This window comes from Malus domestica, chromosome 03, assembly GCF_042453785.1.
Source record: "Malus domestica chromosome 03, GDT2T_hap1".
In the NCBI taxonomy this organism is placed as follows: Eukaryota; Viridiplantae; Streptophyta; class Magnoliopsida; order Rosales; family Rosaceae; genus Malus; species Malus domestica.
In genome coordinates, this window is record NC_091663.1 from 5,891,791 (window position 1) to 5,919,326 (window position 27,536).

At 36.2% G+C, this 27,536-nt stretch overlaps 2 protein-coding genes and 2 long non-coding RNA genes across 6 annotated transcripts; 1 reads left to right on the forward strand and 3 right to left on the reverse strand.

Annotated features, from left to right (window-relative positions):
• Nucleotides 1-1,131: 1,131 nt before the first annotated feature.
• On the reverse strand, nt 1,132-4,000 carry LOC103418716 (uncharacterized). Its single transcript, XM_008356829.4, has 6 exons — nt 3,820-4,000; nt 3,153-3,733; nt 2,583-2,772; nt 2,419-2,483; nt 1,748-1,958; nt 1,132-1,579 (listed from the first exon to the last, which is right to left on the reverse strand). Exons 1-6 carry the CDS (start codon nt 3,907-3,909, stop codon nt 1,241-1,243), a joined length of 1,476 nt encoding a protein of 491 aa, XP_008355051.3. The 5' UTR covers nt 3,910-4,000; the 3' UTR covers nt 1,132-1,240.
• A 1,704-nt stretch (nt 4,001-5,704) lies between these two features.
• LOC103418723 (E3 ubiquitin-protein ligase APD2-like) lies at nt 5,705-26,966 on the reverse strand. Of its 3 annotated transcripts, XM_070818869.1 has the most exons (11): nt 26,826-26,966; nt 20,368-20,621; nt 13,609-13,715; nt 13,399-13,524; nt 13,174-13,271; nt 7,180-7,253; nt 7,010-7,092; nt 6,765-6,911; nt 6,584-6,656; nt 6,152-6,497; nt 5,705-5,992 (listed from the first exon to the last, which is right to left on the reverse strand). In XM_070818869.1, the coding sequence occupies exons 2-11, from the start codon at nt 20,618-20,620 to the stop codon at nt 5,917-5,919; spliced, it is 1,383 nt and encodes a 460-aa protein (XP_070674970.1). In that variant the 5' UTR covers nt 20,621; nt 26,826-26,966; the 3' UTR covers nt 5,705-5,916. The 3 variants fall into 3 exon arrangements, 2 of the variants coding, with proteins under 2 accessions (XP_070674970.1, XP_070674971.1); XR_011579170.1 differs by lacking the exon at nt 26,826-26,966 and having other exon boundaries at nt 6,152-6,444; nt 20,368-20,620; XM_070818870.1 differs by lacking the exons at nt 6,584-6,656; nt 6,765-6,911; nt 26,826-26,966 and having other exon boundaries at nt 6,152-6,444; nt 20,368-20,620.
• Nucleotides 14,049-20,345, reverse strand: LOC139194402 (uncharacterized). The gene is made up of 2 exons (XR_011579171.1): nt 20,193-20,345; nt 14,049-14,214 (listed from the first exon to the last, which is right to left on the reverse strand). It is a non-coding gene; the product is annotated as an uncharacterized lncRNA (long non-coding RNA).
• Nucleotides 20,467-27,138, forward strand: LOC139194403 (uncharacterized). Its single transcript, XR_011579172.1, has 2 exons — nt 20,467-20,675; nt 26,755-27,138. It is a non-coding gene; the product is annotated as an uncharacterized lncRNA (long non-coding RNA).
• The last annotated feature ends 398 nt before the right edge of the window (nt 27,139-27,536 follow it).

A 27,536-nucleotide genomic window follows, 5' to 3' on the forward strand; every position in this document is an offset into this window, starting at 1 on the left:
GGTGCAGCCCCGGGGGGGGGGGAAGGAGAAGGGAGGTGTGGGTAAGGGGGAAGGAAGGTGCGGGTAAGGGGAAGTGGGGGTTTTTGGGCTTGGAGAAGGGAGGTGCGGGTAAGCAGAGGTGGGGGTTTTTGGGCTTGGAGGAGGGAGGTGCGAGTAAAGGGGAAGGGAGGTGCGGGTAAGGGGAGGTGGGGGTTTCTGGGCTTGAGGGTTGCAGCTTTCAGTTGCGTTTTTGTTTTGGCTTTTTTTTTTTTTAATTTGTTTTTGGAAGATTTAGGTTTTTTTTTTAAAAAAATATTTTTTTTGTCGCGTGGCAGCCACGTCAGCATTTAACAGAGAAATGGATGGAAAATCTAACGGATGTATTATTTTGAAATAAAATGGTACATGAGATATGAAAGTGAAATGTTTTAAAGATGTTGTATGGGATTGTAATAGACCCCAAACCTAAGGGATTACTATGTAATTTACCCAATAAATAATGGAATGGAACAGGGATACACGCACACTCTGCTACTCAGATGTTCCGTATCTATTTTTGGCAAAAAAAATGGAGTTTTTAGTATACGGTTGATTCATTAAATTACGTTTTTTTTTTATTTATCTTTTTTACGTTTAAATCACGAAATTTTCACACTAGTTTCAGTGATACACACGTATTCTACATGTATTTTAAATATATTACTGATAAAGTAAAAATAAAATAAGAACTTATTATATTTCAAACTCTCAATGTTCGGGATAATTTTTAAAATAGGCTATGAGTTTCTAATTTTCTCACATTATTCTCAAGAGTTTTAAAATAGTATCAATCTATATAGCGTTCTACCATTGTGACACCCAATATCAATGGAAAAATACAAACATTTTTAGGCTGAGAAACGGATTGTGTTTGTCGCGTTCGTATAATACTAGTTATCTTAACAAATAATATCGACTCAAATCCATAATCTTAATAGATTCTTATCATGTGACCCGATAATAACTCGATTCGTGTATCACATAGGTCATTCTCCGGATAATGACCACCTTCGCGGCTACTCGGAGAGTAGACTACCAGGAACTAGCCGCAGTGGACTCACGCAATCGACATTGATCCAAGCATCATAACGTCAGGAAAAAGAAAGAAAAAACTAAAAATAATACCCTTTTCATGGGAAGAGAATAATTATAGTATTTTAATTACAAAACTGAAAACTCAAAGAATTATGATTCTTACACTACGCCAGCATATATCCTAGTTTCATCGTCTCCGTCCCTTCGGATTCATGTCCTCCACAGCGTCCATCGTTTCTTGTTTTTTCCGCTTCCATCTCTTGATGAGATTACTATCAGCCGACGGGAGAGTGCACGGCGGGCTAGGAGAAGGGTACGCGGTAGACCTTTTAAGCCATTCTCTCTGTTTCGGGTCAGCAAGACAAAGCAGGGATTCTGTACATACTTCCATAGCAGAAGCTGGAATGTCTGGCTCGAAGTCCAGCAGCTTTGAGTACTCCATGATGAGGTGAAACATGTAATCATAGACCCGATCCATGCTTAGGCTTTCCATGAAATCCTGCCCTCTTTGTCCCATTGCCTTAGCCTGTTCAGCCATTGGAGTATATTGTAGCCTCGATTATGTTGTTTTTTCAAAAGAAGATATAAACTTGAAGGGAAAGCCGGGGTAAAACTGAATTGTACATTACTGATGCAAAATGTAACAACAGGAACGAGAACATGATATGGAATACTACTAACAGTTGAAAGATACCTCAGATTGGTGCCCCTGAGCCCAGTCAACAGCAGACTTTATAGACGGGCATATAGCGTTAGGGGAGATGGGCCAATAATTAATCTTAGGAATGAGACCGCGGCTGAAGAAATCCTCATATTGCGGGGTTATTATGAGTGTAAGAGAACCACATGATACAATATATTTTAGGCTGACAGACCAAGCATAGCCTTCTGCATAGATTTTGTACCTACAAAAAGTGGAAAAGATTTCTGAGCTGCAGGATCAAATCCATATGCCAATTAGATAATAAGACATCAACGGAGTACAACTATACATAACAGCTACTCGTCAACCAACGAGAAAGAAGAGAAGGAAACATTTTGTGGATCATTGGAACAGTCAAGATCCACTAGATAAAAAGAAAACACGCAAAAGAGAATGTCAAATCCTCCTTGAATGTTAAAGGCTGCCCAGGTTTCAGAACTTCAAAACTATAAACTGCAAACTACATCATTTTCATAGATGTGGAAAATTGAACTAGATAGACAAAAGCAAGAGGACTACAAAGCAGACTCAACATATCAACTGCGGGACAATATCCTAGGCCAATACATAATAAAGGATCACGCCACATCTTCCTAGCTAATCAGTTGGACTATATATTGAGAATATGATGATAAACCATCACTTTTAGAAGCTGTACTTACTGATGATTACACTGCGTAGATAGTTTGGAATGCTCATAACCAGCTCTTGCTTCCGCTTCCCAATCCTACGATTCATATTAGAAAGACAATGTCAGGTCTGGTCTTATGCCTATCACTTCTACAGTTCAAGTTAAAGAGAGATCAACATGCAGTTTTAACTCAACCTGACGCATAATCTGTGCTCTCCACATCTTCGTGTCATTGCAGTTAAGTAACTCCGTACGAATAGGGGAACTAACATCTGGGTTTCCTTTCCAATATGCGAAAGGCTCCTTCTTTTTCCAACTTCTTTCCTGAGAACCCCGCTTGATTTCCCCGAACTGCTCTTCCCAGGGATGAATGTTAAGCTCTGGCCTGTGCAGTAATCATAAACTATAAAGACAATCAGCACAAATAAAACCATAACAACGCACTTGACGCCCAAATGAATGAAACACTTTCATGTCATACAAATTAGTAAACGTTTAGCAAACAATGTCAATCTTGGTAAATCAATCCGCCTAATAACCAGCATGTAATTTATGCATGCATACAAGCATACAGTAATTTATATACTTTCAGAAATTTTTACAGTAATTCAAGCACACACGAACAATTAACAAATTCAGGTTCTTTCCCATTGAATCATTCATAAAGCATACGCAAACACGAAAAATTACCCGAAAAAAACTATAAACTTGGAAAATTAACAATTAATGTGAATATGAAGACAATCAAAGAATGATGATTCTTACCAACCCCAGAAGGACCAATCAGGAAATGGGATATCAAAATGATCACCGTCCGTACAGTACCGGAAAAGCGGCAAAGGCATCGATTCGTGCTCGGTCCGGTTAATTATGGGCTTATCCATGCAATCAAACATGATATCCACATCCGGAACCCGACCCGGATACCTGGCAAGGAGCTGCAGGAAACCCCAAATGGTGAACATGGCGCGGCTCTGCACGCAAGCCCAGAACAAATCCACATACAGCCTCCCGTCAACAATCACCACGCGAAACGCTGCGTGTTGCTTGGCGGTCTCCAAATGGGCAGCGGAGATCCGGGTCCGGGCCCAGGGCTCCAGATCGTGGTGGATCCAACGGAAGAACTCGGGGCATTTCGGGGCTTTCGCACGGAAAGACGGAGGACGGCGTCGTTCAGGGACTTCGTTGCTTTTGTAGCGGCAGGCGAGATATGAGCAGTGGATAAGCTTGTAGGCTCGGTCGTGGAGGGTCTCGTCGGTGAAAGTTTTTGGCGGGAAGAAGTGCCAAGGCGTCGGCTGGAGGTTGTGGCCGGCCAGTGTCTTGGTCTGAGTGGCGAAGTCGTCCACCTGTTCGACAAAATCCCCCAATGAAATATTTTAGAAAAAATAAACAAAAAATGAAAAACCGGAAAAAACGACGCTGCGTTTGAGACCTTGTAGATGACGAAGCCGAGAGAGAGAAGGGAGAGGGCGATGACGGATGGGAGGATGTGAGAGGGCGCGGCGGATCTCGGAGCCGCCATGATCGGATGCGGTGGCGGTGGATGAGTTGCAGTGCTCCTGCTGCTACTGATCGCCTTGTAAATTTGTAGCTGCGTGGAACTAGGTGTGGCTGAGCTAACGTCCAAGCTTTTTCTGTTTCAGTAGGGTCCCACCAGGAAGCAGCGTTTGCCACGTGGGTAGATTTTTGTAGCTGTTTACCGGCTTTCCCCGCGTTTGGTGTTTATTTCGCGGGAAAAAATGGATGGCGGGGGACGACCCTACGCGCTATAAACTGGGAAGCGGACCTGCTTCACAGAGCATTCGAGTTTAAAACTTTGGTAAGGTCCATTAAGGCTCAATCATCAGTAATCACCCATCAAATTATTTTTGGAAGTTTTAACTAAACATTTTCAGTATTGTTCGTTTTTAGTGAAAAATTACATTTTAACATTTTTTTTGAAATTATTCATTAGACTTTTATTTGTTATTTTTCATTAAAACTAAGATTTTTTTGAATTTTTCGTTAGTTTTCCTATTATTTTATTAAAGGTTTAAGGGATGGGCACGAGCCGGTTTGATTTGGTAAATTTGCGCGGTTGGTTTGGTTGTAGGAGATCATTTTTCAGCAACATAATCGAACTAAATCAAGTCGTCAAAATAAGTTAAAATTCAGATATCTAACTCAAAATAGTGTAAATGTAAATGAAAAGTTCAATTAGGGAAGATAAATGCTCAACAGTTGTTCGCTTACTCAACCATTCATGGATGTGAGTTCCACAGCTTGTTGGGGGGCTGGCAATCACTTAGCAGCCGACGTTGGTAATTGTCCCTAGCACAACTTTTAGAGTATGTTTAATTACTTCGTGTGAGAATTAGAAGGTTTGAGGATGAGAATAAATGTGTGTCGGATAAACATCATACCTTAAATTGTCAAGAATGACATAGCCAAATCATTTGATTGCTAGTAAATACATGAATAATAACGATACTCATTTCTTTCAAATACATTATTTGTACTTTGGAGATATTACAGTTGTAATTCTTGTGGTCACAGGAGAAGTCACCTACAAGGCTTAAAGTGGGCTGTAGCCCAGGGAGGTTTTCTATAAATGTAGTGTTATTTACACATCTATTTTTATTTCTCACACATCTTTCTTAGTTTTTAGCTTTCGGATCGAATGAACTGATGAAGATCAATGACAAAAAAATCAATAAGGGTGTGTGAATAACACTATCCTTTTTTTAAACTCATGGTTTAATGGCTTATGTTAATGCATATAGCCTATAAAGCCCACTCATCTCCAATACATGTTATTATTTCATGTATATTTAAAAGAAGATATGTAATAAATAATACTTTTTATGCTGATAATAATAAATTAGTTTTATCTCTCCTCCCTCTCTATCATATTCGTTAAAGAAAAAGACCATTTATCTTATGTGGTTTAACCTCTGACTTCTTACTCAAGAAAAGAAAAAGAATTTTCTTTTAGTTCACAATTAAATTTCTATCTCCGCAATTCCTTACTTTTTGTTCCGATTTTCCAATGAATGGAACCTTTGGTACATTCTTAATCTTTTTATTTACTTATTCTTGATTTATTTAGTAAGTTAATTATTTATATGGTCCTTGAAGTTGTCGGTTAGGGTTATGATTTTGAGAATTGTTTATATTCTATTGTTGTTCTTTTATATTGATTATTATATGATTTTATGGTACCAATTTCAACGAGCCCACCAAGAAAAAAATCATGGCTCCACTCTTGCTTGTGGTTGTGATAATGTGAAAATTTTGAATTATACAAAATTAACTCTAGTTTATGCACAAATTACATGTGGGGTAATCACATTTGCAAACCTCCTCAAAAGGTTCATGCCAAAAACCATAATTGTACAGAAAAAAAAAGAAAAAAAAAAGAAGAAGGAAAGGCCTTATAGTACAATAGAAACTACTACTTCATCTGTTAGTGAAAAAATATCCACAAAGAATCATAAAAACTATGGTTCAAGGGAGCTCCTGCAAACTTGGTTCACATATACACACAAGCTCAAACTGTAAAAATCTTCCTCACTTTCTTCATCCTTCTACGGCATATGGGACACGTACCAGCCTCTTCGGCAATCCTGCACCATTAATCCGTTTAGAAATCTAACTCTTCTTTGATTTGGTAGAAGTTAAAAATGTTGCAAGTGTATGTAGGTTATGTTCAAAGTCATTATATCTAACGTTTCGCGTAAAGGGTTATAAGCAGAAGACTACGACATTGATTCAGATTTGCATACCTTGTCGCGCAAGTAAAACAGGCAGCGCAATGCCCACAAGGAAGAAAGAAGCAATCCCTAGGACCATCAAAGCATATGACACAAAGACGCCCAGTATTGTTGCTATCTCCTTCATTTGTTAAACTTCCTTCAAGGGAACTCACTGCAAGGCACTCATCCAAATCTTCTTCATTGGAAATAAATTCATACGACGAACCCCAACTCAAAGTATCATCGTCTTTGGGTGAAAGCAGCGGGGTTTGCACGGATTGTCCCTCCTCTGCTTGAAATCCGGTTGTGTCTTCACTAGAATTCTGGAATTTGTTATAAAATATAAAGGCCGTTAAGAGGAGCAGAGTCATAACGCCTACAAGCAAACAAAGAGGTAGATGTAAATAAAACGATTTATTTTCCAATGTTACGAGAAGGGTATGAAGGATAGCAAGAAGTAACCTGCTACAAGAAAATACATGGCCCATCGCGGTCCATAGGACAGGCTTACATACCAATCATCATTAGGGATACCCTAAGGATTCAGGAAACATATTTATCATGGTAAAGTGACGGAAACTGTATCAACCTCCCGAAAGGGACAGAAGAAAAACAAAACTCGGGGATGAGTCTTCTACATTACCTCTTTAGGACCTGGAGAAGTTATGACAGCAACATTTGCCCCCAAGAGGGAAAGCTTTAAGCTACATAGCCGGCTATACAAAGAGCATTTGTAATACGCCTCGGTTGTGTTATAAAGAATAGATTTTATGTTGAATACCAACTCTACCTGTGTTATATATCAACATTGGAAGCTCAATAAAGCTGGAAACTAATTATTATCAACCATATAATTATTTCCAGTGGAATAAACATTTGAATAACTACCTCAACATTCTCAGGGTTCAAGTTTCCTACTGCTATATAATAAGTAGAAGACTCTGGTATTTCCTGCTGGATCCTACCACTTCCTGTGAAGAAAACAGGTTGACGTAGAAGTTCAGAACATTGTAATTGGTTCCGAAAGAGAGAATAGAAATTTGAGTGATGAATCTCACCATAAATTATATTCCAAGACAGTGTTGCATTACCATATGACGGATCCTCTATCCATTCAGCCAGGCTCTCACTACCTGCAGGTTTAGATAAAAGTTTTCAACACCAGAAGATACATTGAGTTCTACTAACACCTCTACCACCACCGGCACAAAAAAAGAAGAAGAAAAGAACCGAAAAACAAAAGGTCCCCATATCATATACGCTAGATAAACCTTCTGCAGAAGCATTTGGCCTCATGGGAAAGTGGTTAGATTTAAGAGTAGGAGACGAAGGACAACTCAGAAATTGGAGTTGTTTTGGAATTTTACTAAATCCCGGAGAGTAAAGAAGCTGCTACAGAATATTATCCCAAATCTACAACTATTTGATTCGACATAAATCCTAGACCTTTGTGTTGAATTATGTGGCCAAGTGGCCATATACTTTAGAATAAACAAACCAAAAGTGGACAACATATTTCCTTGTTTTGGGGAGGAAAACATGGATCTTGTCTAAAGGTTTTTTGTTCTTTGGTCCATGTGAGAAGTCACGGGGTGACTTAATGAATTTGAGCAGCAATTGCTGCTTTGGTTGTAAGAGAAGAAAGACAGTCGGATAACAAAGAGAAGAAGGGAGCAGCAGAAAGAAGAAGAGAGGTACGCAGCTTCCATATAAGAAAGAAATGTGATTTTCTTTCTTGGTTGGTTCTCACTCCATCAAAGTATTATTATTGTAATAGCTTTGAACTTTGTATAGAGAAGAAATTAATCACTATATTTCTTTCTCTATTTGTTTCCTTGGTGTGTGAGAGCTATTGGGTGTATTGGGTTATTTGGGTTGTGAGATTGCCAACACTTTGTAAACTCCCATTTGGTTGATAGTGGATTATTGGGTGAGCTCCTACTGCTCCGAGGACGTACTCCAGTTACACTGACTGTGGAGGAACCTCGTTAAAATCTTGGTGTTATTTTCTATATTGTTCTTGCATTTTCATTTGATAAATTTCCTGTGGGTTAGATTGAGTTGGTTCCATAAGGTTTGGTGCTATCCTAGCACAACAATTGGTATCAGAGCACTGGTTGCTCTTGGGTACTGTCTAGTTGCCAAAGATGTCAGACGGGCAAGATGAAAATCCTTTTGGAAGCAGCTCCGGGTTTGCAAGAACGACGGTGCAAAATGCAAAGTTCGAAGTGGAAAAGTTTGATGGCACAAACAACTTCGGGATGTGGCAATGTGAGGTCAAAGATGTGTTGGCTCAACAAGATCTACTTGCCGCGTTGGGAGAGAAGCCGGAAACTATGTCGAAGCCGGAATGGGAAAAATTAAATTTGTGGGCTTGCTCTTCAATTCGGTTGTGCCTTGCAAAAACTCAGAAGTATTTTGTGATGCGGGAGACGGTAGCAAGTGTGTTGTGGCAAAAATTGGAAGACAAGTATATGACGAAGAGTGCAGAGAACCGGCTACACTTGAAGAAAAAGCTCTACCGCTTCCAATACAAAGAAGGTACAAAAATGATTAGACACCTTGATGCTTTTAATAAGTTGATTGCCGACTTGTTAAATTTAGATGAGGATATTAAGGATGAAGATAAGGCCTTAATATTGTTGAATTCCTTGCCGGACTCTTATGAGCATTTTGTTACCACTATTATGCATGGTAAAGAAACTGTGAAATTTGAAGACGTGTCAAATGCCTTGATGAATTATGAAATGAGGCATAGAGATAAAAATCATGATAGTACCTCTGAAGCTTTATTTGTTAGAGGTAGATCATCGGAGAGGAAGTCATCTTCTAGTAGAAAAAAATCACACTCTCGACCTAGAGGAAACTCTAAAGGTAGAAAAACCTTGGAAAGAGATGAATGTGCCTTTTGTCATAATAAGGGCCATTGGAAGAAAGATTGTCCTAAGTTGAAGACCAAAGGAAAAGAAAGTTCTGAAGCCAATGTTGCTGAGGTTGAAACAGATGTTTTTGATTTTGCTTTAACCACTTCCTCATCATTTGATTGTGCTACTAAGTGGGTGTTGGATACGGGTTGTACTCATCATATGACTCCTCACAAGGATTGGTTTTCAAGCTTGAAAGAGTTTGATGGTGGCATTGTGTTCATGGGAGATGACAATCCTTGCACAACAAAAGGGATTGGTACAGTTTGTTTGAAGTTGCATGATGGCATGGTTAAAGAGTTGACAGGTGTTCGGTATGTACCGAATTTGAAGAAAAATCTTATTTCTTTGGGTACTTTGGAATCTAAGGGTTTCAGGTTTCATTCAGATGGACAGACATTGAAAGTTACTTATGGTGCACTTGTTGTGATGAAAGCTCCTAGATGTGGCCATTTGTATTTATTGTAGGGAAGCACTGTGACAGGTGAAGCATTTGTAGTCTCTGAAAATATGGGCACATCTGATTCAGATACTACTAGATTGTGGCATATGAGATTAGGCCATGCCGGTGAGAAAGCTCTACAAGGGCTTGTGAAAAAAAGGTCTTCTAAAAGGTGCCACGACTTGTAAGCTTGATTTCTGCGAGCATTGTGTCTTGGGAAAGCAAACTAGAGTGAAGTTTGGTACTGCTGTACATCAGACGAAAGGCATTCTTGATTATGTGCATTCGGATGTTTGGGGTCCTACAAAGACTCCCTCTTTGAGTGGTAGACATTGGTTCGTGACCTTTGTTGATGATTATTCAAGAAGGTCTTGGGTCTACACTATGAAGCACAAGAGTGAGGTGTTAAGTATTTTCTTGGGTTGGAAGAAAATGGTTGAGAACCAGACTGGGAGAAAGATTAAGATTTTGAGATCGGATAATGGTGGTGAATACACATCCGATCCTTTCTTTAAAGTTTGCAAAGAGGAAGGAATTGTGAGACATTTCAGTGTTCGGGGAACTCCACAACAAAATGGAGTTGCAGAAAGATTGAATCGAACCTTGCTTGAGAAGGTTAGATGTATGTTGTCTCAGTCGGGTTTAAGCAAGTCATTTTGGGCAGAGGCAGTTAATTATGCATGTCACATCATCAACCGGTTACCCTCAGCTGCTATTCAGGGTAAGACACCAATGGAGGTATGGACTGGAAAACCTTCTTCTGATTATGACTATATCCGTATTTTTGGTTCACCTGCTTATTTTCATATGACTGAAAATAAACTTGATCCTAGAGCCAAAAAGGCTATCTTTCTTGGTTTTAGTAGTGGTGTCAAAGGTTACAGGTTGTGGTGTCCAGAGATGAAGAAACTGGTAATTAGTAGAGATGTGACATTTGATGAAGAAAGTATGTACAAAGTCTCTGAGAAGAATGTGAAAGATGTCCAACAGGTGGAGCTTGAGAAAGTTGCCTCTGGTACTTCAAATCCTATTTCCGCTGATGTCGAAGCCACTACAAGTGAAGAAGTTGGAGACCATGAGGATGTTGAAGAAGTTGAACTTGAAGATTCTATTCAAGTTGAAGAGCAAGTTTCACCTCAAGAGTCTATTGCCAAGAACAAAGGAAAGAGACAAATTACCAAGCCAGCTCGGTATAGTGACTATGTTTCTTTTGCTCTTCCTATTATCACTGATGAGATTCCATCTAATTTTGAGGAAGCTATTGAGAGTGAAGAAAAGGAGAGGTGGTGCAATGCCATGGGTGATGAGATGAATTCTCTCTTGAAAAACAAGACTTGGGAGTTAGCTAAATTGCCTAAGGGCAAGAAAGCTATTGGTTGCAAATGGGTGTATGCCAAGAAGGAAGATGCTGATGAGAAAAGCAATGTGAGATTTAAAGCAAGATTAGTTGCTAAAGGGTATGCACAAAAGGAGGGCATTGACTACAATGAAATCTTTTCTCCAGTTGTGAAGCACTCCTCAATTCGCATTATGTTAGCTCTTGTTGCACAGTATGATCTTGAGCTTGTGCAACTTGATGTAAAAACGGCTTTCCTACATGGTGATTTGAATGAAGAGATTTATATGTGTCAACCAGATGGGTATATAGTGAAAGGGAAGGAGAATTTGTTTTGCAAATTGAAGAAATCACTTTATGGTTTGAAGCAATCTCCAAGGCAATGGTATTTGAGGTTTGATAAATTTATGAGAGGCCAAAATTATTCTAGAAGTCAATATGATCATTGTGTGTACTTCAAGAAGTTGCAAGATGGGTCTTTCATTTATTTATTGATATATGTTGATGATATGTTGATTGCCTCAAAGAATGTCGAAGAGATTGAGAAATTGAAGAAGCAAATGAAGAATGAGTTTGAGATGAAGGATCTTGGTGAAGCGAAGAAGATCCTTGGCATGGAGATCACTAGAGATAGAGCAAAGGGTTTCGTCAGTTTGAATAAAAAACAATACCTTGAGAAGTTGATTCGGAAGTTTGGAGTTCATGATTCAACCAAACCGGTTAGTACCCCTTTGGCTCCTCATTTTAAATTGAGTTCTCTACAATGTCCTAAAACTGATAAAGAGAAACTGCAAATGAAAAATATACCATATGCAAATTTGGTTGGTAGTTTGATGTATGCAATGGTATGCTCTAGACCGGATATTGCTCATGCAGTTGGCATGGTGAGTCGATATATGCATAATCCAGGTAAAGAGCATTGGCAAGCAGCTAAGTGGATATTGAGGTATCTCCATGGTACTCGAGATGTTGGTTTATGCTTTGAGAGGGATGACTCTGGTATTGGTCATTTTGCAGTTGGTTATGTTGATTCAGATTATGCAGGTGATCTGGATGGAAGGAAGTCTACTACAGGCTATGTGTTTACTATGGCTAAAGGGCCAGTTTGTTGGAGGTCCATTTTGCAGTCGTCTGTTGCCTTGTCTACTACAGAGGCTGAATATATGGCAGTTGCTGAAGCTATAAAGGAGGCCATTTGGATACATGGGCTTATTAGAGATTTGGGGGTTGATCAGAAGCAGGTGGAGGTACATTGTGATAGTCAGAGTGCCATTTATTTGGCTAAGTATCAGGTTCATCATGCGAGGACCAAGCACATAGATGTGCGTTATCACTTTGTTCGTGAAATTGTTGGTGAAGGGGAAATCATTCTCCAGAAGATTCCAACTAAAGACAACCCCGCTGATATGTTGACTAAGGTTGTTGGTGTAGCCAAGTTTGTTCACTGTTTGAACTTGGCTCACATTTTGCCTATATAAAGAAGGCGTTGAGTAGTAGGAGTTTTGGAGCATTTGGCTCGGCATGAGTTGTTCTCTTGCTAGTGTTTGGGAGTGATGTTGTGTGCTAATTGTGTTGGTTAGCTTATCATGTCGTTTTCGGAACTTGGCCAAGGTGGAGATTGTTGAATTATGTGGCCAAGTGGCCATATACTTTAGAATAAACAAACCAAAAGTGGACAACATATTTCCTTGTTTTGGGGAGGAAAACATGGATCTTGTCTAAAGGTTTTTTGTTCTTTGGTCCATGTGAGAAGTCACGGGGTGACTTAATGAATTTGAGCAGCAATTGCTGCTTTGGTTGTAAGAGAAGAAAGACAGTCGGATAACAAAGAGAAGAAGGGAGCAGCAGAAAGAAGAAGAGAGGTACGCAGCTTCCATATAAGAAAGAAATGTGATTTTCTTTCTTGGTTGGTTCTCACTCCATCAAAGTATTATTATTGTAATAGCTTTGAGCTTTGTATAGAGAAGAAATTAATCACTATATTTCTTTCTCTATTTGTTTCCTTGGTGTGTGAGAGCTATTGGGTGTATTGGGTTATTTGGGTTGTGAGATTGCCAACACTTTGTAAACTCCCATTTGGTTGATAGTGGATTATTGGGTGAGCTCCTACTGCTCCGAGGACGTACTCCAGTTACACTGACTGTGGAGGAACCTCGTTAAAATCTTGGTGTTATTTTCTATATTGTTCTTGCATTTTCATTTGATAAATTTCCTGTGGGTTAGATTGAGTTGGTTCCATAAGGTTTGGTGCTATCCTAGCACAACACTTTGTACGTTAAGTTTAGATAACCATTTACGAGGTACTTTGATAGAAAACAAACAAGAAATCCAAATCAGAAGTTGGGAATTCCCTTGTGCTATTACAAGAGTTAAAGGCGAGGAACTTGTAGGCTTCACACGGTAAGTAATATCCAAACCAGACCCTTTGTTTAGAAAGTACATCCATGCCTGTTACATGAAAAGAAATAAACTTTAATCCCATCAATCAAAGCAGAGGACAAAAAGTTAGAGTAATATGAGAGAAGGAAAAATGATTTAACATTCGATGTTACATGGAAAGTAAGGAAGATCTTGCCTTGTGAAAATTGGCTGGAACAAGCGTATGCTGTGTTTCGGTCCATGCTATTTCAACATCCAAGGGAGGCGGTTTGTTGAATCCATATAACACTGGCCCAAGTTTTTGCTCATCATGCTCCTGTGCCTGTTGTTTTATAGACCAGATAAGTTTTACTGCACACCAGTTCTTTACTAAACAAGAATTACAAGATGAAATGCGGTTGATCACCTTAATCGATTGCACAAAGAACGGATTAGTTTGTATCAAGCGCGAGCAGTTTGGGCCCAATTGTAGATTGTCGGATCCATAGAAACCAAGAATCATAGTCATAGATGCTGTGCGTGACGAACATCAAAAACCAAAAGTAGTACCAACAAACCATATTAATCAGATGCTCAAGTCATTAACAAACGAGTTCAGTACATAACAATATATGGAAAAACTTAAAAAAGAGAAGAGGAAAAGCCCTATAAATCAATTGAAAGTTATATAATTTCAGTCCATTTTATGAAAGAACCAAACTCAAAACCCTCTCCTCAACTACACATGAAACAAGCAAAAGGGTTTGACTCGACAAAAATTTGGTTTCACTTTTTGTCAGAAGTATTTTCTTCTTTCAAGAAGAACGCACCTACATGCTACAGATCATTGTGTTGGTATTTCATACCAACAAAACACTACCATGTATTCAAAGAAATGATCTTCACATACCTATTTTCTCATTACGCACATCCTTTTTATTGTCTCTTCATTCTCTTTTGAGTTATTTAATCTAAAAGTAAAAAATACACATAGATGTGCATGAGGAGAAAATGATGTCCAAAAATCATTTCTCTATTTTGTTGGATTTATCCAATATAAATCAACCTTAAGTGGTCTACTACATGTAATAGGAATGTAATATTGGAGAATAATGTTAATTGTGATTTAATCTCTTAAAGATATTAATTCTATATAAGGTGTCTTATATTGGAAATAGGATTGATGGAATCCTTAATAATATATGATTATGATATTTTACTTGAGAGCCAAGAAAGGAGAGTTTTAGTTTTCCCTTATGGACGGAATCTAAGACTTTTTGGCTAGTATATAAACACCGGTCCCTGCTAACCCTAGACACGACAACTAAGGCTTCCCATAGAGCATTGTCATAAAGCTAGGAGTTTACAGAAGAGTTGGTGTTTCTGTTTGTCACGGCAAACATAAAGATTGGAGTTTTATCGATGACGTCTTGCTTGCATGGCTACTGCATCTTCGGTAACTACCATTGGAATCAGGTCAGTCACTCTTCGTTTGTGTTTTAATTGTATAACCTTATAAGGCTAACAATTGGTATCAGAGCCATTGGTTATATGATTAAAACCTATTAGGTTTTAGTTTGGACTATATAATATTTTTATGAGCTGCGTTTTTAATCCAAGTTATGATTGCATATACTTGGCAACACCACCATGTTGTTTCAATCGGTACAATTGATGATTGTTTATATGTTATATAACCATTCGGTTTTAGTCAAGAATTTTAATAATTTTATGGCACGAATGCAAATCGTGGTATCAATTCTTATATATAAATCATGGTATCATAACTATTTTACAATGGAAACCATGGGAGATTTTTCTATTTCAAATATAATTTAAAGTGATTCCCTTTGACCAGCCATATTAAGCCATTGAAAATAGCTTGCGTTAGAAACACATGAAGTCACAAGTATAAAACCACGAACCAGGCACTGAGAAGAATAATAGCTTCGTTCTAGTTCAATTTTCATGCTAATGTTTTGGTTGGAATGATTTACCATGTGCCACTGATGATCTCAATTTTTGTAAGCATGCCATATTTGTTCTGACCTTACTGAAGAGGCCCCTCCAATTAGCAAGAACGAAGTCATCCACCATAGCAAAACGGTTTGTATCATTGACTTTGATTTCCATGATGGTTTATGATATTTTGGTTGATATATATTTGGGTTGATCCCTGAAAGCTTAAATTGGCAATAAGATAAATATGTACTTGCATGAGTGATGTGCTAAGTATTGTAGAGCATGTACATACATTGAATACCATGTTTCAGTTAAGTATGTCATGAATATGGATCCAATTATTTTATGTTTGGCAACTGTATAAAAATAGGCACATGATTTATGTGTTTGACTAAGAACTGACATTATCAATTTTTAATCTGGTATATGTTAATATACTTCTTTTCGATCAGGAAGAGCAATGATAAATTTAAGGTTTTGCAATTTATTTGAATTATTACTCCAGTAAATTAAGGTACCGTTATGATATAATTTGGTTGCCATAAATTTCTATTACACAAAACATATTATGGATATTCGAGTAACCCAATTTTGACTGCAACCTAATTCTTAGAATTAAGAAAGAGGCGTAACAGTTCAAATAGTGCTTGACATCTTTCAGAATGTTGGTAACGGAATTGTTCACTTTTAGATGTCTCAATACTATTATTGGTATATGAGTTGTGCCTTTATATATGATTGTGGTAACATATATTACAGTTGTGTTGCAGGAATGCATATGCTAAGTTTATATATGTCTATATTTGAAAGCAGGTCAATATAAATTTTGGCAATTTTTGTTATTGCATCTATAGCATCACGGATATGTTTCAAAGATGTGTAAGGTGACACAATTTCTTCCATGACCGTAGCATATGATAAATTGTAACTAATTTGCTTGAACCAAATTTTAATATTGTTAAGCAAATGGCATGTATAGTGTTGCTTGTATGGCTAATTTGGTTCAAGCATGAGATAACATATTTTTAATATTGCCATGGGTTTTGGACTATAGTGAATTGTAGTGTTGTTTTCACTAATTTTCACGAGATGTGAATGAACTTTTATGCCATTAATAGCACAAGAAATATGCATGACTAATCAATCAAGTTTGTCTACAATTTGCTTTCTTATCTCAAAAGTCATTTAAATTATACATGACTAGTTACTTGTGAAAAATTGATGTATAATTTGTGAATTGACTGAGAATGACAGAAAGCATCCAGTGACAAGAACAAGGGTATTATACAAATGAATAAGGTTTGTAGTAATTATGTGACAATTCTCATTTGTATTTTTATCTATTCTTATATGAGAATTTTGGTTGGTCATGTGATTATACATATGTTTACAAAGAAGTGATGAACATATGAAGGCATGAGGTATGTAATCCATTCAAAGTATGTGGCTTAATTGATAAGCATGAATTTTCAAACATGTATTATTGTTTTGTGGTTTTTCCCTATGCCTAAAGAATTTAAACAGTGCTTTGATTAGTAATTTTTTTTTATGTCATAAGGGGAGAAGAAAAGAAACTTTTCAAGGCTAATGTAGGGCATATACTGGAAATGTTTTCTATGGAAGAAAATAATTTTGGTAGTTCCTTTATATAATTGGTATTTACAAGGCTAATGCATGATTTTGATGCTAATGTTTTAGGAGCCTTGTACTACGGAAAGAAAGGTACAAAAGAAAAGGAACCCGTTTGACTTAAGAAAACATTTGAGCAATTTAGTTTTTAAATTAAAGGAATGTATTGTTCTTTTGCATTACATAAAGTATTTCTATTTCAAGCAATTGACTCCGTAATGATAAGTATTGACATTCTTGTGGTGGAATAAAACTTGTTCTATATGTGATTAATCTCTTTCAAGTATGCTGTCAGGTTTCTTGAGATTAATTTAATGTCAAAGGGAGTCATGAAGGAATTAGTGTCATTTGTTGGCAGGACTCGACGCTTGAATCAGGTTATCATAATTTTGTCACTTACAGTTAATTAATCCATGTGACTTTTGCATTGTTTCAGGACGGAGTTGATAAATGTCTTTTCAACTAAAGGAAGCCGCAACGGCTCAGTTGATGATGAGACTGTATTTTTGAGTTACTTCGGTCAACTTTGCATCTTAATTAGAATAAAAGGGATAATCTTCTTGCCTACAGGTGTGGATTACTTCTTTTAGTTTAATTAAGATGGCATAGTATGGGTTTTATTTCACAGAAGTTGTGAAAACCTTCATCTTGCCTACAGGTGTTGAAGTTTTTCATGAAGGAACTTTTGTGACATAAAATCTAGTACTAGAAACTAATTAATTTTCTTGCCTACAGGTGTAAATTAATTTAGTTTCATGAAGTTTATTGGGATAAAGTTCCATGCCATTAGTGACAAATATTTCCACAATGAGCCCCATAAAAGGTTGTGGTTTGAAGGCATGGAAATCGGTTGCATCATGATGTATTTTGTATCTCTTTATGAGACTTGTTGATGCAAAGTATTGGACCCATGAAGGTTAATCAATGATTGCTAAGGTACGCATTGTTTAAGTCTTATGCTTGTAAATCTTTTCAATTTGAATTATGATGTCGGTTTAGAGGATGAAATTTGACTACTAAAGTTTCTTTTGGACATCGAAATTGAAATGATATGAAATTGAATTTGTTATGGATATATAAATTCATGATAGATGCACATAATTGTTTCTGGCAGATTGCGTGTCTTGATTTAAATCGGGTGAATGACACGTCTAATGGTCACCAAATGACCTGAATTTTGGATATGTTCAACATATAGATGTCTAATATGTATCGGAAAATTTTCGTAATTTTCTGCCATGTATTTTAATTATGGTGAATTTACTAGTAACCCATGCTCGTATAGACAGTTTTACCGGCAGATTGTGTTGGTCTTTTTGAGACGTAACTTTAGACTACTATTTTGACCCAAAACGGCTCTATGTTTTTATTTTATGAAGATTAGTATGTCTATTTTGATCAGTATAAATTTGGTAGAAATCAAGGTTATAAATTAATTATGATTAATTCTAAAGTAAGTGTAACTCGTTGCTGAAAAGTCTGTTTGATAACTTTATGTTGGTTGTAATGTCTATTTTATTATGTCTAAAATATAGAGAAATTTTCTTTAGGTACATCTTTGAAAGAGTGTTTGCCCAAGTGGGAGAATTAGTGAACAAAAATTGGGCTTCACACTCATTAACTTATTTGCAAGTATAAAGTATAAACTCTGAAAACTTAGTGGGAGTTGTTCTAAAATTTTGAGCACTAATTGGACTTGCATGAATCTATTAAAGCATTATTCTATCTTCCATGAATTTGTGTTGCTTGAATGTCTATAATATGTTTAAGTTGCACGAATGGATACTTGGAATATGCGTACGTTTTTCTTGTTATTTGCAATCATTTGGATTTCTTGGTTGATCATTTGTTTTGAGGCTCATAAGGACTTAGCATAAATGTGGACTTATTAATACATATAAGATGGTTGTTGGATGCAAGTTTTGTGTAACAGTGGTGAATGCTTTCATGTTTAGTTATACCTTTCATTAAGGTAATATGCATTCATTAACTGAGTAAGGCTATTCCCAAAGGCATATTTTCAAAAGTATGATTTATGTATTGATTTGCAAATTAAGTAATGATGTTGCAGATCAGTGGGAGTTTGAGTTTCATGTTAGTAATGCCTTACATTTGCAGATGACCTATAAGGTATGTATAGAATCCATGTATTCATTTTAATCTCAAATTGGATTCATTAAGTCACATTTTTCGTGTGCTAGTCAATTATTTGATGAAATATATATCAGATATCAAATTGTTATGAAATTGCATATTAAATGGCATGACATGGTTTGTGCACTACCTCAGTTGTGAGGATTTCCATCTTGCCCACAGGTGTTGGAAATCACTATGAAAGTAACTGGTATGGTGCATAGATTAGTGTCAAAAACGTATTAATTCATCTTGCTCACAAGTGTTGAATTAATTTGTCTTATGAAGTTTTTGGGATATTTTACTTGGACATGTGCCTATTTGGTATTTTCAGTTGTGTCCGTTGGCTACAAACATCGTTTGTATTATTATTGATCTAATGAAAGTGATGCATGATTGTTTTGGAGATGTATTCACACCTGCAGGTTATGGTGGTTTCATTAGATGAAGGATATCTGCATTGGCAGATTTAAGGCTTCGAAGAAGCATAAAGTGTAACTTGTGAGTTACAATAAGGTGGACCTGAGATGATATAAAGTAAGACATTTTGGTTAATTTAAAGTTTCATCTCTTGATCATAATTTGTGTTTCATGTGAATGAGGATCTTAGCATGTGTGATTATGAAGGTTCTGGGTTGTGTTAATCCTACAACCTTGTTAGTTCCATGTTAAGAAATGCATTTGACAGAAGCTGCATTAAGGACGAGATGTAATCACTGTTACATGGCCACTAAAGTGACATTACTCTCCAATCTCAAGTATAAACGTGAATATTACATTTTGTAGACCAAGTGGGAGAATGTTGGATTTATCCAATATAAATCAACCTTAAGTGGTCTACTACATGTAATAGGAATGTAATATTGGAGAATAATGTTAATTGTGATTTAATCTCTTAAAGATATTAATTCTATATAAGGTGTCTTATATTGGAAATAGGATTGATGGAATCCTTAATAATATATGATTATGATATTTTACTTGAGAGCCAAGAAAGGAGAGTTTTAGTTTTCCCTTATGGACGGAATCTAAGACTTTTTGGCTAGTATATAAACACCGGTCCCTGCTAACCCTAGACACGACAACTAAGGCTTCCCATAGAGCATTGTCATAAAGCTAGGAGTTTACAGAAGAGTTGGTGTTTCTGTTTGTCACGGCAAACATAAAGATTGGAGTTTTATCGATGACGTCTTGCTTGCATGGCTACTGCATCTTCGGTAACTACCATTGGAATCAGGTCAGTCACTCTTCGTTTGTGTTTTAATTGTATAACCTTATAAGGCTAACATATTTAACTTTCTAACGTAACAGTAGTTGGTTGACTTGAAATACGACCGCTGTGGCGTCCCAATTATAGGTAAGTTTCTCTTGTCCTGAATCCAAAACTAATTAAAAAGAAACATGAAACAAATTCACACAAGCTGTGCACAAAAACAAGTGTTTGATGAGGAGGGAAACTGACCAAAGAACCAAAAGGTGACAAGCACAGCAAGGGCCGACCAAATATCATCCTTCACCTCAGACGCTTCTACATCGGACAACAACAAGTTCACATGATAAGTCCTAGACCTTCTCGTCCGCTGCTGCTCATCAAAATTGTCCCCATTTGAACGTCTGTCACTTTCTTCTTCTTCCACCCGTGAGCTCGATGGCGAAGAAGAAGAAGATGATGGAAAGGATTGATCTTCTCTTCGATCTGGTTCTGGGGTTTCCATGCTGAAAGCACAAAGTTCAACGTTGACATTTGTTGGTTATATTTATACGAAAAATGTTAGCCTTACAAGGTTATACAATTAAAACACAAACAAATGAGTGACTGACCTGATTCCAATGACAGTTGTCGAAGATGTAGCAGCCATGCAATCAAGACGTGATCGATAAAATTTCAATCTTTATGTTTGCCGTGACAAACAGAAAACACCAACTCTTCTGTAAACTCCTAGCTTTATGACAATGCTCTATGGGAAGCCTTAGTTGTCGTGTCTAGGGTTAGCAGGGACCAGTGTTTATATATTAGCCAAAAAGTCTTAGATTCCATCCATAAGGGAAAGCTAAAACTCTCCTTTCTTGGCTCTCAAGTAAAATATCATAATCATATATTATTAAGGATTCCATCAATCCTATTTCCAATATAAGACACCTTATATAGAATTGATATTTTTAAGAGATCAAATCACAATTAACATTATTCTCCAATATTACATTCCTATTACATGTAGTAGACCACTTAAAGGTTGATTTATATTGGATAAATCCAACATTCTCCCACTTGGTCTACAAAATGTAATATTCACGTTTATACTTGAGATTGGAGACTAATGTCACTTTAGTGGCCATGTAACAGTGATTACATCTCGTCCTTAATGTAGCTTCTGTCAAATGCATTTCTTAACATGGAATTAACAAGGTTGTAGGGTTGACACAACCCAGAACCTTCATAATCACTCATGCTAAGATCCACATTTACATGAAACACAAATTATGATCAAGAGATGAAACTTTAAATTAACCAAAATGTCTTACTTTATATCATCTCAGGTCCACCTTATTGTAACACACATGTTACACTTTATGCTTCTTCAAAGCCTTTAGTTTGCCAATGCAAATATCCTTCATCTAATGAAACGACCATAACCTGCAGGTGTGAATACATCTCCAAAACAGTCATGCGTTACTTTCATTAGATAAGTAACAATACAAACAATGTTTGTAGCCAACGGACACAACTGAAAATACCAAATAGGCACATGTCCAAGTAAAATATCCCAAAACTTCATAAAACAAATTAATTCAACACTTGTGAGCAAGATGAATTAATATGTTTTTGACATTGATCTATGCACCATACCAGTTACTTTCATAGTGATTTCCAACACCTGCGGGCAAGATGGAAATCCTCACAACTGAGGCAGTGCACAAACCATGCCATGCCATTTAATATGCAATTTGATAACAACTTGATATCCGATATATATTTCATCAGATAATTGACTAGCACACGAAAAATGTGACTTAATGAATCCAACTGGAGATTAAAATGAATACATGGATTCTACACATACCTTATAGGTCATCTGCAAATGTAAGGCATTACTAAACTCAAACTCCCACTGATCTGCAACATCATTACTTAATTTGCAAATCAATACTTAAATCATATTTTTGAAAATATGCCTTTGGGAATAGCCTTACTTAGTCAATGAATGCATATTACCTCAATGAAAGGTACAACAAAGAATGAAAGCATTCACCGCTGTTACACAAAACATGCATCCAACAACCATCTTATATGTATTAATAAGTTCACATTCATGCTAAGTCCTTATGAGCCCCAAAACAAATGATCAACCGAGAAATCCAAATGATTGCAAGTAACAGAAAAATGTACGCATGTAACTTAAACATATTATAGATATTCGAGTAACCCAAATTCATGAAGATAGAATAATGCTTTAATAGATTCATGCAAGTCCACTTAATGCTCACAATTTTAGAATAACTCCCACTAAGTTCTCGGAGTTTATACTTGCAAATAAGTTAATGAGTGTGAAGCCCAATTTTCGTTCACTAATTCTCCCACTTGGGCAAACACTCTTTCAAAAATGTACCTAAATAAAATTGCTTTATATTTTAGACACAATAAAATAGACATTACAACCAACACAAAGTTGTCAACCAGAATTTCAGTAGCAAGGTACACTCACTTTAGAATTAATCATAATTAATTTACAAGCTTGATTGCTACCAAATTTATACTGATCAAAATAGACATACTAATATTCATAAAATAAAAATATGGAGCTATTTTGGGTCAAAATAGTAGTCTAAAGTGACGTCTCAAAAAGACCAACACAATCTGTCAGTAAAAACTGTCTATACGAGTATGGGTTAGTAGTAAATTCACCATAATTAACATAGATGGCAGAAAATTACGAAAATTTGCAGACAAATAGTAGACATCTATATGTTGAACATATCCAAAATTCAGGTCATTTGGTGACCATTAGACGTGTCATTCACCCGATTTAATTCAAGACACGCAATCTGCCAGAAACAATTATGTGCATCTATCATGAATTTATGCATCCATAACAAATTCAATTTCATATCATTTCAATTTCGATGTCCAAAAGAAACTTTAGTAGTCAAAATTCATCCTCTAAACCGACATCATAGTTTCAATTGAAAAGATTTACAAGCATAAGACTTAAACAAATGTGTACCTTAGCAATCCTTGATTAACTTTCATGGGTCCAATACTTTGCATCAACAAGTCTCATGAAGAGATAAAATATGTCATGATGCAACCGATTTCCATGCCTTAAAACCACAACCTATTATGGGCTCATAGTGGAAATATTTTAACTGATGGCATGGAACTTTGTCCCCAATAGACTTCATGAAACTAAATTAATTTACACCTGTAGGCAAGAAAATTAACTAGTTTCTAGTACTAGATTTTATGTCACAAAAGTACCTTCATGAAAAACTTCAACACCTGTAGGCAAGATGAAGATTTTCACAACTTTTGTAAAATAAAACCCATACTATGCCATCTTAATTAAACTAAAAGAAATAATCCACACCTGTAGGCAAGAAGATTATCCCTTTTATTCTAATTAAGATGCAAAGTTGACTGAAGTAACTCAAAAACACAGTCTCATCATCAACTAAGTCGTTGTGGCTTGCTTTAGTTGAAAAGACATTTATCAACTTCGCCCTGAAACAATACAAAAAGTCACATGAATTAATCAACTGTAAGTGACAAAATTATGATAACCTGATTCGAGCGTCAAGTCTTGCCAACAAATGGCACTAATTCCTTCAGGACTCCCTTTGACATTAAATTAATCTCAAGAAACCTGACAGCATACTTGAAAGAGATTAATCACATATAGAACAAGTTTTATTCCACCACACGAATGTCAATACTTATCATTATGGAGTCAATTACTTAAAACAGAAATTATTTATGTAATGGGAAAGAACAATACATTCCTTTAATTTAAAAGCTAAATCGCTCAAATATATATCAAATGGGTTCCTTTCCTTTTATATATTTCTTTCCGTAGTACAAAACTACTAAACATAGCATTAAAATCATGCATTAGCTTTGTAAATACCAAATTAAATAAAAGGAACAACCAAAATTCTTTTCTTCCATAGAAAACATCTCCAATATATGCCCTACATTAGCCTTGAAAAGTTTATTTTCTTCTCCCCTTATGACACATAAAAATTTACTAATCAAAGCACTGTTTAAATTCTTTAGGCATAGGAAAAACCACAAACAATAATACATGTTTGGAAATTCATGCTTATCAATTAAGCCACATACTTTGAATGGATTACATACCTCATGCCTTCATATGTTCATCACTTCCTTGTAAACATATATATAATCACATGACCAACCAAAATTCTCATATAAGAATAGATAAAAATACAAATGAGAATTGTCACATAATTACTACAAACCTTATTCACTTGTATTATACCCTCATTCTTGTCATTGGATGCTTTCTGTCATTCTCAGTCAATCCATAAGTTATGCATTAGTCATGTACAATTAAATGACTATACTGAGATAGGAAAGCAAAATTGTAGACAAAACTAATTTGATTAGTCATGCAAATTCCGTATGGAGTTAATATCATTATAAACCGTACTTGAATTAATCCCCCATCATACTTAAGTGCTAGCATACTGCATTACTAATCAACACATTTGTGTCTTTATATAAGATCATCTCAAGCTTAAAGCAATATAGGACAACCCAATCCTTTTAATAAAACACGCCATATGTCAATTTTGCTCCATGCTTGCATACTTAAAATTGAATCCATATTAGATATTTCCGACAGCAACCAATGACATGGCTATCCAATTCAGTCTATATATATTTACTACACATAATCATGTAATGCAAAAACAGAACCTGCAATAATCCGTGAGGCATTTGAAGGGTGGTTAGTGTCCCCTTGTCGCCTGTCCACCCAGGACCCACCTCACACAGGTGTTCTCGCGTGTGGCAGTAATAACCCGCCCTAAACCTGCGGTTGGAGATTTTGATTCCAGCAAGCTCGCTCTCATGTGGCACTAACAAAATTAGCCGCAAACAAACAAGATAGATTTGCACTTTTATATGCATGCATCTTGGCATGTCTTAAAAATTCTACTTTTCCCTCGTTCTATATGCCACTTATATGCATATAAGAATTAATCATGTTCAAAACATATATTTTCTCTTTGTTTTGATAACCAAGTTTAAAACTTAATAGTCAAAACTAACCATATGCATGATCAACTAATTAATTCGCAATTGACACATATAATGATCAAAATTGTTTGCTTTGATAGGAGACTTTACCGAGCTTGCTAACTTGAGATGTTTCATATTCTTTCTTGACAACATTATTACAGAAGTACATATTTGTATATCCTTACAAAATTGACAACAACGTTAGCCAAAATAGTTGTATCTACCACTAAATCAATTCAACCAAAAACATTGGCATGAATATCGAAATAGAAAGTTTAAAACATGCCATATTCTTCCAGTCATAATTAATTCAGTAAAGATGAGCAAACGATTCCAATCTTTCTTTATGAGAACTAAATACAAGAAAGAAAGCTTGAAGTGCTTGAAAACCTACCATTCAACAATGATTAGTTTACCAATTTATGTTTCATATATCCGATAGCAAAATATGTGATTCCCTGCAAGGCTACACATGTCTTGGAAGTAACTTAACGTCCGTTAGTTAAAGTTTAAGACCATCAATGCACAAATAGCTAGGTTGATATTTGGTGGGGGTCCTACTCCAGCCTTTGGGGTTTGGAACCAATTAGAGTGGAGATGTGACCGTGTGTACTGCGATGCCAGAGTTCATGATACTGACGACCGTGTTTTTTTTATGCCTCGGCGCTTTATCCGCTCTTTAACCCACCTCCATCAAGATCTCATATGCGATGCATATGTGAAATAGAAAACGTTAAGCACCATGGTATTCCAATTATACAATTCCATAAAATAATGAATCAACTATATCAATCTTCCTTTATTATAGTTAATTTGATATCATCATTAGGTGCTTCAATTAGAAAAGCCTACGTTTGGAATAAGGTTACCGACCAATACACGGACGGTTCTCACGTGAACGTCCTTGAACCAATGCAGGGCGTAGATCTCGTTCATGACCGCAGATGTGTCTGATTCAAGAAGTCCTCATCGACCCGGAACACAATTTGAATTTTAAGATCAAAACCGCAATCCAAAAAGGAAAATATTATATAATCAAACTTCAAACTTAATAGGTTTTAATCATATAACCAGTGGCTCTGATACCAATTGTTAGCCTTACAAGGTTATACAATTAAAACACAAACAAATGAGTGACTGACCTGATTCCAATGACAGTTGTCGAAGATGTAGCAGCCATGCAATCAAGACGTGATCGATAAAATTTCAATCTTTATGTTTGCCGTGACAAACAGAAAACACCAACTCTTCTGTAAACTCCTAGCTTTATGACAATGCTCTATGGGAAGCCTTAGTTGTCGTGTCTAGGGTTAGCAGGGACCAGTGTTTATATATTAGCCAAAAAGTCTTAGATTCCATCCATAAGGGAAAGCTAAAACTCTCCTTTCTTGGCTCTCAAGTAAAATATCATAATCATATATTATTAAGGATTCCATCAATCCTATTTCCAATATAAGACACCTTATATAGAATTGATATTTTTAAGAGATCAAATCACAATTAACATTATTCTCCAATATTACATTCCTATTACATGTAGTAGACCACTTAAAGGTTGATTTATATTGGATAAATCCAACAAAAAAGAGAAAAGAAGAAAGAAAGAATGATTTTTTTTATGATTTTTTTTTTTTTTAGTTTGGATTCTAAGACTTTACCTGGGTGATGGGAGTTTTGGGAGGCAGCATCCATTGAGGAAGCAAAGGCGGTGGTGAGGAGGCTGCGAAGCTCACCAAAAAGTCGTGTTTTGGTTCCATTTTGGGTAGGAATGGTAGTTGGTGTGTGACGGTTAGTTTATGTGTCATCTGATTGTTCTATTATTTTCTTATTGGAATTCTGGTTTTCTGGTCCCTCAGAAGTGGAGCCTGTCAACGAGGTTCAAGCATGTGAGTAGGGGAGAATCTTGAGTTCGGTTTTGTCGCCTATTCGATCACTCAATATCGAATTATCGAATGTTTTATTAATCATTGATGTTCTGATTGCATAGTTATCCATATGGTTATGTTTGTTAGTAAATATTTAATGTGACACGTTAAGCAGTTAGATAAGACGCATAATCAGATTGACTGTTTAAAATTTTGCTTGGATAGTAATTTTGTTGATAAATCTTGTATCCACTAAAAAATTCTGTAATTATGTCCATGTCTAAACTTTTTCTCAATTGTCATTGTCTTCATTTCTTTTGGGTTTGTTGTTGGAATATAATAAGGTTGTATTATCCACACACTCATTTTTACTTCTCATAAAGATTGAAATTTATAAACTTCAATGCTACCACATGCTATTCAATTTAAATTCAGAAGACAATGAGTTGAATAAAAATATCAATAACCGTGAGGATAATCCACGAGCTCCAAATATATCAAGGA

What these genes read in the sequence shown, in the direction of transcription:
- LOC103418723 (XM_070818869.1), bottom strand. Translation starts at nt 20,620, where the DNA reads ATGGAAACCCCAGAACCAGATCGAAGAGAAGATCAATCCTTTCCATCA. An exon ending in TTCCAGCCAATTTTCACAAG is followed by an intron (nt 13,272 to 13,398) that starts GCAAGATCTTCC and finishes TTCATGTAACAG; the next exon opens with GCATGGATGTACTTTCTAAA. An exon ending in CTTCTCCAGGTCCTAAAGAG is followed by an intron (nt 6,657 to 6,764) that starts GTAATGTAGAAG and finishes CTGAATCCTTAG; the next exon opens with GGTATCCCTAATGATGATTG.
- LOC103418716 (XM_008356829.4), bottom strand. Translation starts at nt 3,909, where the DNA reads ATGGCGGCTCCGAGATCCGCCGCGCCCTCTCACATCCTCCCATCCGTC. An exon ending in GATTGGTCCTTCTGGGGTTG is followed by an intron (nt 2,773 to 3,152) that starts GTAAGAATCATC and finishes ATTACTGCACAG; the next exon opens with GCCAGAGCTTAACATTCATC. An exon ending in GAGCACAGATTATGCGTCAG is followed by an intron (nt 2,484 to 2,582) that starts GTTGAGTTAAAA and finishes TATGAATCGTAG; the next exon opens with GATTGGGAAGCGGAAGCAAG.